This window comes from Pangasianodon hypophthalmus, chromosome 7 (assembly GCF_027358585.1).
Source record: "Pangasianodon hypophthalmus isolate fPanHyp1 chromosome 7, fPanHyp1.pri, whole genome shotgun sequence".
NCBI classification, from domain to species: Eukaryota; Metazoa; Chordata; class Actinopteri; order Siluriformes; family Pangasiidae; genus Pangasianodon; species Pangasianodon hypophthalmus.
The window spans coordinates 18,559,691-18,570,635 of record NC_069716.1 but is presented as its reverse complement, the minus strand read 5'-3'; the positions used below and the strand labels follow the sequence as shown (position 1 = coordinate 18,570,635).

Sequence of the window (10,945 nt, the reverse complement as noted above, 5' to 3'; positions counted from 1 at the left end):
ACTCAAACTCAGTGTAAAATATAACACTTGAGGTACACCCTAGTTTAGAGGTGAAAATTATACACATTAAGTTACTACAAAAGCAGCTAATACATTTTTTTGATGTTCATCATTTAAACAGCAGATGTCGCAAAAGCACAGGTTATATTTTATTAAAGGCCCACAAACCCATAACCTCGAAAACATACTGTTGTATTTGCTGGTGCTTTTAAATTTGAGAAGTTATACAACTAATTATAACTAATTACATTTCATGTTTATTTAATAGACACTACATTAAAAAAATGTATTTTTTCAATATTTGTAAATGTAGTATCTATTAGCCCAGCTGATACACACATTAAAAGGGTATATTACAGTCAGTATTGTATTAAGCTGTTAGTTTATTACACACACACACACACACACACACACACACATATATGTATATATATATATATATATATATATATATATATATATATATATATATATATATATATACACACACACACACATACCTGTGATGTCAGTCTGCTGTCCACTTTTAGTGTTTGCTTTTGCCTAAACCAGCTGGAAACTGGGGCCACTAGGCACCATGTGTTTGTTGTGTGTCATTTCAGTTCAATGTTACTGAATTGAATGTTTTATTTTTTTCATACCCCGCAACATTTCCTGATCCCTCCTCCTCCCTGTTAGCTAATCTTCCTTTTATATTTCAGACCAGCACATGAATATAACATTATTTTCCACACATACCAGGAATAAAAGACTGAGCAGTACGAAAATATGAACAGAGAACAAGCCTCTATTGCTCTCTTATTGTCATTCAGCAACTGTTCTTCTCTGCTCTATTTTATTGACTTGCCTGCAAATGTTTGACCGGTAATCAAATTCATGTGTGATAGTGCTAGAGGCAAAAATATAACCAAACTGTATGTTTTCATTGATGAGGAAAAGATATACTGGCACTAAACTGACGTTTTCCTGTATAGCCTAAACCTACAGACATACAGTGCCTCTAGAAAGTATTCACCCCCTAGACATTATTTCTCTTTTAAGTACAATATGCAGCCATAAGTATGTGGACACATGAACACTGAACATCCCATTACAAAACCATGGGCATTAATATGGAGTTGGTCCACCTTTTGCTGCTACAACAGACTCCACTCTTCTAAGAAGGCTTTCCACTAGATTTTGAAATGTGGCTATAGGGATTTGCCCTTTCAGCCACAAGAGCATAAGAGGTTGGGCAGTGAGGTCTGGCAAGAAAGCCTGGTGTAAACTTGGTGTTCCAATTCATCCCAAAGATGAATTCATTGAGGTTGAGGACAGGGCTCTGTGCAGACCACTTGAGTTCCTTCACACAACCTTGGCAAACCATGTCTTTATGGACCTCACTTTGTGCACAGGGGCACTGTCATGCTGGAACAGGTTTGGGCTCAGCCACTTAGTTCCAGTGAAATGAAATCTTAATGCTAAACAATACAAAGACATTCTAGACAATTGTGTATGGAAGCATCCCATAGAACTGCCCATGAAGCTTTGAGTTTATTAGAAGGACAAAAGTTGGAGACGGTTATAAAAAGATAAGCAAAGCTTCAAACCTTCTTAAAAGCATGGTGAAATCCATTATAACAAAGTGGGTTATAATATGGTAAAAAAAATATGGTACAACTAAGACACTAACAAGATCAGGCCATTCTTCCAAATTGAGGGCACAGACAAGAAGGGCAAGTGTCAGATTTGTCACTTTCTACATCAGTTACAAAGACTTATCCATGCCAAGATCCATGAAATAGCAAGCGAACATCTGAATTAAGAAACATTAGTCTATATTACTGTGAACACTAAGGACACTGGAGCCTCAATTTCTTTCAGAAGAAATAGTACATAATCCTGTACAGCCCCCTGGTGGCTCTAGTTTAACTAATAAAATTATTTAGTCTGTATAATTCATAAGAATCTCCAAACTCACACCCCCCTATCTATCTATCTATCTATATGTAAAGATAGATAGATAGATAGATAGATAGATAGATATCGATCAGCCATAACAGTAAAACCACTAACGGGTGAAGAGAAAAACATTCATTATCTCCTTACAATGGCCCCTGTCAAGGGGTGGGATGTATTAGGCAACAGTCAGTTCTCGAAGTTGATGTGTTGGAAGCAGGAAAAATGGGCAATCATAAGGATTTTAGTGACTTTGACAAGGTGTGATGGCTGTAATGTGATTGTGATGGCTCCAAAACAACAGGTCTTGTGGGGTGTTCCAGGTCTGCATTGGATAGTACCTACCAAAGGAGGGCCAAGGAAGGACAACCGGCGACAGGGTCATGCCTTGTCATGCGGCACAAGGGGGACCTACACAATATTAGGCAGGTGGTTTTAATTTTATGGCTGATCTGTCTCTCTCTCTCTCTCTCTCTCTCTCTCTCTCTCTCTCTGTGTGTGGGTGTATAAAGAGAGAGGGGGGTTGGGGATTCTTATGAATTATACAGACTAAATAATATATATATATATATATATATATATATATATATATATATATATATATATATATATATATATATATATACATGAATATATATGATTCTTATGAAATATACAGACGAGATAATTTCGAGACAGAACTGCAACAAAACCATACATACTTGGAAATAGTTCTACGTTTGCACAGAGACCCATAACTGTTTCACTTCCATTATTTCCTAGTAAACCTAAATCCCCACATGAGTCAATCTTATTATGTCCATTTTTTTTTTTTTTTTACCCGTGCATGACTTGTCCCTATTTAGTTTCACAATAAAGAGGCTGAACCGTTTTCTTCCGCATGTTTATTTAAACAACACATTAAACGCGTCTGATTGACTGATTAGGTGGGTGCACAGTTCGCACTGAGCGCTGATTGGTCGATAAGCGTCACGTGCGCCATGGAGACGCGTTTCCTCCCCCGAAAGGCTGTAGTGACGAAAACCATCGTAACCTAAACAATTTGGCTTGTGATATTATTTTGGACTTGACGCTGTCAGCTGTGGATTTATAGTGGACTTCACATATCGGAAATGCGAGGATTTATTTGCGTTTTCTGCCTTGTTGTTTTCTTATTTGCGGGGATGGAAACTTGAGCGCTCGCGCACCGCTATGTAAATTAATATCAGTATAGCCATTAGCTCTGAAAACGCCGGTGTCCTAATTAGCTATATAAAGTTGATAATTGCCTGTTTGGTATTTTGTATTTATTCGCCTTGTTTGGTGTAGACATTGAGCTTAGTGCGCTGCTTGGACTACTTCAGATAGCAGGGACTTGTTTTTCTTTACACTTGCTTAGTACCTCGACTCGAAGACTAGGTAAATAAGTTAGCTGGCTTTTTAACCGAGCTTAACTAGCTAGCTGGTGTGTGGTCTCTGGAGCTACCCGTGTTCACCATCAGCTGCTTTTATGCAGTGTAATTCTCAAGCCATCGACAGCGCTGAGGTAACAGAAGTAAGATGCTAGTTAGCAGGGCTGTATATTGTCTTTGGGTTTTCGGTGTTGAGTAGCTCTCTGATAGACCAAGGTACAAGGTGGCTAATGAATGAAAGCTGGGCGAACTCGAGGGGCATAAAGTCTGTCCTGTTCGCGCCTGTGAGGCCATGTCATTTCCAGCAGCATGCATGTTAATGGCAGCAGCAGCAGTGGCGATGCCCCCATGCCCATGCCCATGCCCATGCCTGTGCCCAGCCCCTCATGCCGCCTCCTGCCCGCCATCACTCTGGGCATCGCGGCGGCCGCTGTGCTCTTCCAGTCCGGCTACGGAGGACTCACTGTAACCTCGTTTTTTCTCAAGCTCTTCATTTACGTCTCTTTCGCCTTGTTCTGCTTCCTCTTGGGCAGTTTGGCCTCGATTGGCAAGAAGAGTCCACCCAAGATCACCCCATTTGATCCCTCCAAGAGGCAGTCGGACAAGCTGCTGGATTTATTCAACAGATTAATGGTAAGCAGGTACACATCAATATCACATCAGTCACTTGTATTTTTTATTCAATTAGTCATTCCTTCATCTATCCATCCATCTTCAGTAACCGGAGTATCCTAGGCAGGGTCATGGTGGATCCTCAAACTGGGTGTGAAGCAGGAACACACCCTGGATAGGATAATAATCCATCGCAGAACACCATGCATACACACATGTACACACACATTCACACCTAGGGGAAATGTAGTGTAGGAAAATCTACTGAGTCCACCCCCTGGCAGGTTTTGTAGAGAACACAGAGAAAACCCATGCAGAAACAGGGTGAACTTACACGGAAAATCCATGCAGACGGTAACCTGAGCTCAGGATCGAACCAGAAACACAGGAGATGTAAGGCAGCAAGGCTACCTACTATGCCGCCGTGCCACCCATCACTATTTGTATAATCACTCACTGGCCGCTTGATTACCTTGCACCTACACTCATTGGTCATTGTATTAGGTAAACCTACTATGTGTTGCTTGGCACAGTTTGAGACCGGATCTGTGGCACTGGTGCCAATGTATCTGGTATAACAGTGTTGTTGGGATGTCACTGCTGAGCTGAGAACAGTCCACCAACCCAAAATATCCAGCTAACTGCAGCGATGTGCTTAGAAATAGACCACTGATGCCAGTGAGAATTTAAAGTCCATTGCTGATGGCACCTCATACACCCATACCAGTACAACGCTCTGTGAGATGCCACTACCATGTCGGTGTCATTACGTGTGTTGAGATTGATCCACCATTCAATGATATCCAGTCATTGTTGGCCCATCCATTTCCATATACGGATGGGGTAGAGGAGGATACGACAAATCGTTTATAGAAACAGATGAGCCTACAGTGAGTAATTGTATACCTATGAAGTGCACTTGTATGTTAGGTGTGCCTGATAAAATAACTTCTTATCCTAGTCTGTTTACATGTTTTGACCTCCCAAACAGTTTTTGTGAGAAAGCTTGTCCATCACTTAAATATATTAGTCCACATTGGGATGTGATTGCATCTTTAATGGTGCAATACTTGGCCAGAAACTGATTTGTAATGAAATTGGTCCTATGCACACATTTGGTGGAAATATACTTATGATATGTCAAAAAGGCAGTGACCAATGTGTCAAGCATTAGCAAGCCTCTAGAACATAACAAACTATTAGTACACTTGGGTCATTGGTCTGCATATTTTAAAGCTGCAGTCAGCAATTGCTTGGATTGTCACAGCTGTTCCAGGCATAGGTCTGAAATTTTATATATATATATATATATATATATATATATATATATATATATATATATATATATATATATATATATATATATAAACCTTTTGCCACACTTCAGTGTTTTAACCATCATTAAGTAGGCTAGGGGGCTTCCAGCTTTGGATTTTAGTGGGTGAAAAGACAGCCATTAAATTAAACATGTAATTTTGAAACCTGTAAAATTAAACATGCGAGTTTGTGTAGACAAAGCACTGTATAGAGTGCTATTTGTGCTGATATGAAAAAAGTGGCTCACACAATGAGCTATGATCAATATAATTAGTAATATGGCATGTTAAAATGGCAATAATAAAGCAAGCAGCTGTTTTCAGCGTAGAAAGCATAAATGTGATACTTATAACTGTCTAGCTGGTATGATTGGCCTTTTTTTCATATCAGCAAATATCCCCCTCCAAAGGTTGACCAAGGTTGTTTCTAAGGGTAAAGCTGCATTGTACTGGACAACACTTTCTTCATCTGAATCCATGCTACTGAACTGGATTCTGTCAAAGAGAGTGCTATGGATTTGCCAGCTGGAGGCAAACAATCTACAGTCCCTTCATAAGTTTTCACTCTCCTTGAACTTTTCCACATATTGTAGTGACACAGCCTGGAGCTGAGATGGATGGATGGATGGACAGACATTATTGATTCTTAAGTCGAAATTTGGGAATGGACTTAATTAGGACTATATTTCATGAGTCCACTAATAGCCCATAATATTGAAGTGGGGGTAATATTAATGTAGTTTGCAAAATTATTTTGCAGATAAAAAAAACTTAAAAACTAAAATTATTAAAACATGGAAAGAATATGGCACATCCATCACTCTTCCTAGAGGAGGTCATTCAACACAAATCAGTGACTGGGTAAGGAGGGCATTAGTCAGAGGAACAACCAGGAGGCCAAGGGTAACTCTGAAGTAGCTGGAGAGATCCACAGCTCAGATCGGAGTAGATGTTCCCAGAACAACCACTTCTCATCCCCACAAGAACACCAACCCATCACCATCACTGTGAAGCATGGTGGTGGAGGCATTATATTTAGAGTTATCCTTGGCCGATTGGTTGGTTCTCTGACTGACTAATTACATCAACCACTTCAATGTTGACAGTTTTATATACATTCATGATATGTAATTACAAATAAGTCCATTTTAGTTCCAGGTTGTAACACTACCAGATGTGGTAAAGTTCAAGAGGAGTGAATACTTTCCACTGTAACTACAGCTATCAGGAACTGTTTTTAGCATGCAGTTTTGGTACAGTAAAATCAACATAAGACCACAGTGACGCAGTGTTACTAGATACTGATGACATTATGGAAGTAATGAGAACAAAAGCCTTGGGGGCACGACCACACAGGATGCCTGCTCATTTTTGTTAAATGCAGTTTGTTTCGCAATGGTTGTAATTCAAGGTTTATGCTTTCAATGAACTTACTCTGTCCAGTAGTGTCATTCATAGGGTGTGTGTTTAAATCGTGTGTGTTTGTGTTCTGTGTTCTACAGGGACGGTTTTCAGTACCACTTCTAGACTCCGCACAGACCAGACGAGTAGTGGTGTCACACAATGTGGACAAAGCTCTAAAAGAGGGTGAGTAGAAGCATCATAATGACAGAAATGCAAACAACTCAATGAATGTTACTCGTCCCTTTGTAAAATGACTTGCACTGAAGTGGCACTAGCAGGAAAATTCTATCAGCAAATCTCGCATTAACCATTTGATTACAATGAACAGATTTAATTACAATGAACAAATATCCCTAAAGCAGAGGTCATATGAATCATACCTTGCATGCAGAGATTAAAAATATTGTCATTCTTCCTTTTGGAGTAGAAGGAGTAGAAATACAGCAAAGCAAACCTATTTACAGCTTGAAAGCCTGGAAAATAGGTATGAACAAATTTTATGTCAAACTCTCTAAACCTGGTATGATGGATGAGGGCAAGCTGAGCTGTTTTGTCATTGCAGAGAGGAGGAGGATAGAATAATCTGTCTGAGCGATTCTGATCTCAAAGCACTACTTACCTGTGCTTATAATGCTTTGCATGTCTCGGTGTTCACTTGGCTATAAGGGAATTGACTGTGATTAGGTTATATGCTAGGCTACATGACTTAAAGACATTACTCATGTAAGTCGCTTTTTAAAACCACTTTCCTTTTGCTCTTCTAAGGTTACACAAATCATATTTTAATTGTGATCAGAATTTTTGGCTCGAATATTGAAACATAACCAAATTCGTGAGCTTAGCTGAAGGTTGCCAACTGACTAACATTAGAAGTTGTTTTTATTGAGCTACTGCTGCTGCCTAATTTAAATATTCAGATATCTGTAAGATTTAATTGATATTTGATTAATTGCTAAGAAAGGGTTTAGTGTGATCATTTTTCCACTGTCAATAAGCTTCAGTGTTGGTGGTGCACATGTTTGTGTTTGACAGACGTGATATATAGAAGGAATATCAGCTCAGTATTTCAGCCTGTGTTCCTTCTGTAACAGCGTGCGCTCTGATGTCGGTTGAAATTCCAACTTCGTAAAGATTATAACAGAGAGCGTGTGTGAGTGAGAGGAGTGAAAGTCTTATTGGATTAACAAACCTTGTGATCACCGTGGCAATGCATGTTTTCAATAATCTAAAGATTAGCACATACATTTGCACATTAGCTTTACTGAGTGAATGAAACATAAAAGAATGCTCCACAGGTGAGCAGCACCTGGTGTAAAATGAAAATCATGATAGAGTGGTTGTGAGCATTGTAAAATGGGCTTACACCGCAAACCTGAGGTACATTGTGTATTTTTACCTTAATTTTGGCAGGGACGGGGGTGGGGGGAAGTGCCAACTGCCCTCTTCCACATACTCGAGCTCACAGATACCCACGACTGCCTAGCACTGATTAAAGCCATCACTCTCACCCAGGGAGCAGGGGCAGTTTTGCTGTCTAGGACTGCTTCTAGCGTTATCAGGATTTGAACTCATAATCTCCTGATGATAGGATGAACACTTCTGTTGCGTCACTTGGGAGCCTGCGTCCAGAGACTTTTAATGTATCAAAATATTGCCAGATATAGTTTTTCTTTTGCAGTGTCATACTTGCTCACTGTCTTCTTGTCAATGTGGGGTATGAAAAATACAAATACAAATACTGACACTTTAAATGGTTACCCAGGTAGTCAGATAATTGTATTTGGTCTTCGCTACCAAAACATACTGAGATTATATACCAAGTGACTTTCATTAGGCTATACAGGATCTCTAAAGATCATTAGAGAAGGTCGACTGCATATGTTATACATGGTTGTATACTGCTGTGATATACAGTATTCTTTAATTCAATTACCATGCAATTGTTTTAATATTTATCATGTACAAAATATACAAACAATAATTTGACTAAGAAGCAGTCTTATTTTTATTCACAGGTGTATTCTTTCAAAGGAATACGGTCTAACAGTATTCAGTGTGGAAGACTGTTTCCTGCTGATGAAATGCGATGAAATATTTTAGTTCCCAAAGTGGATATTTACTTGTTATAAATAATCAGGACTTCATTATAGTGGGAAGAATCATAATGGTCATTTTAGATCATGCAGATGTATCATGCCGATGTAGGTTGTGCTAAAATAAACAGTATATGAATCACCATTAGCTGGCACAGACCCCTCCTAGAGGTCTTGTCACCTTTGCCCTCTGTCTCGACACTTCCTTTCTCGTTCCTCTATTTACGCACTTGTGTGTAACCCGCTAAAACTCCACATCTTTGAAGTTCCCTATTTATATTTGTGACATCTCATCAAACCCTGTATTGCTCTAGGGTCAGTTCAGAGCATTCTGTGAAATAAGTGACTGAGGAACACAAAACGTAGAAATTGCTTTAGGTTGTTGAAAACAGTCTGCTTATTGTAGTTATGTGTCATTTTGTTCTCTAGCTTGCCTAGTTCTGGTGCAGTATTTGAAAAATCGAGTGTGCCTTTCCATTTGTTTTAGATTTTTTCACTCATTTTTTTTTTAATAATGCAAAATTCGATTACAAAACATGCCACTGGTCGTCTGTGCCTGTCATACAATTCATCACCTATATGAATGGCGGTCTCTCTCACTTTCATTTTTCTACAGAGATTGATTTTGCTTTTGTGGTTTGTTCGTTCTGTTTGTTCCGTTGTGCACCTCATTTGGTATGTGAGCACCACCAGCAAACAAGGAAATGTTTTTTCCTTGAGCTGTTTAGCAAGAAGATGAATGGTATAAATACTAATTATTCGTTTAGATAAACACATTTGATTTTTCAGATCTTTTAGCACACTGGACTAACATCAGTGTGTTACTGTGCTGTTTGACTGTGTAATACTTTTGGTCATTTGTCAACAAGCCTCTAAATAATTGGGTTAAATGTAAGTGTGTAAGTTTGTTATTCAAGAAATATGCAGTTGATCATAAGTACTGAAGTAATGGTCCTTAGAAGTACTGGTCATTAAAGGTACTGAAGTACTGGTCATTAGCAGTACTGAAGTAATGGTCATTAGCAGTACTGGTGTAATGGTCATTAGAAGTACTGGTTAGAAATATGTCTCATTAGAGGTTCTGAGGTACTGATCATTAGAAGTTCTGGAATACTTTTCATTAGAAGTGCTGAAGACCTTTAATAGCATCGAAATACTGGTCATTAGTAGCCTCAAAGTACGTGTCATTAGAAGTACGTGTCATTAGAAGTACGTGTCATTAGAAGTACGTGTCATTAAAGGTTCTGAGGTACTGATCATTAGAAGTTCTGGAATTCTTTTCAGTAGAAGTGCCGAAGGCCATTAATAGCATCGAAGTACTGGCCGTTAGAAGTACTGCTCATTAGTAGCATCAATGTACTGCTCATTAGAAGTACTGCTCATTAGTAGCATCAAAGTACTGCTCATTAGAAGTACTGCTCATTAGTAGCATCAAAGTACTGCTCATTAGAAGTACTGCTCATTAGTAGCATCAAAGTACTGCTCATTAGAAGTATTAAAGTACTTGTCGTTAGAAATGCCGGTTTTTAGAAGTAGTGAAGTACTAGTTATTAGAATTATGGAAGTACTGGTCATTAGTACTGGCACTGCTCATTAGAAGTAGGGATGCTACTAATGCTATTAATTTATTCTTAGTATACTTTACTAATTAGAATTATGGCACTGCAGCATTGTGGGGATTATTTCACTGAGCTGGCTTACACATGCTTCACGGTTATATTTGAAAATAGAGAACACGTCATTTATTTCGTAAGCTCTTGCGCTACTGGGCATTCATTCAAGCCTTGTCAGCTACAGAGCCCCGTTGAGCCGATGAGTTAAGCAGTACAGATGACTCTGTGGTAGAACATGCAGACTTTGCTTCCTTGTACAATCATCTCCAGTATAATTTAAAAAAACTCTGTATTTGTGATGCTTAATAATTTCACAGTATCTTGATTATTTATGTACACAGTGGGTGGGCAATATGGGGGGCGGGGTATGTATCATATTTAGGCTTGCTATCAGAGTATTAGCAAAAGCAGTAGTGCTACATATAAAAAACATAAAAATGACATATTTAACAAAAAAAGAAAACAGTTTCTAGAAAGATAGATAGATCATCCAGTCAGTGAGCTGTTACTGTTTTATAAAAGCACTGACGCTACCTGTGATAATCTCATTAAAAACATTTTTTTTTTCTTCAGAATGA

General features: G+C 38.8%; 1 protein-coding gene across 1 annotated transcript in view; it reads left to right on the top strand.

Moving 5' to 3' along the window:
• The first annotated feature begins 2,921 nt into the window (after nucleotides 1–2,921).
• snx25 (sorting nexin 25) overlaps nucleotides 2,922–10,945 on the top strand; it is a 47,651-nt gene continuing 39,627 nt past the window's right edge. The window contains exons 1-2 of the mRNA XM_026918043.3: nucleotides 2,922–3,962; nucleotides 6,760–6,844. Of these exons, the coding sequence (XP_026773844.2) occupies nucleotides 3,639–3,962; nucleotides 6,760–6,844 (409 nt within the window). The 5' untranslated portion in view covers nucleotides 2,922–3,638. The remainder of the gene's footprint in view (nucleotides 3,963–6,759; nucleotides 6,845–10,945) is intronic.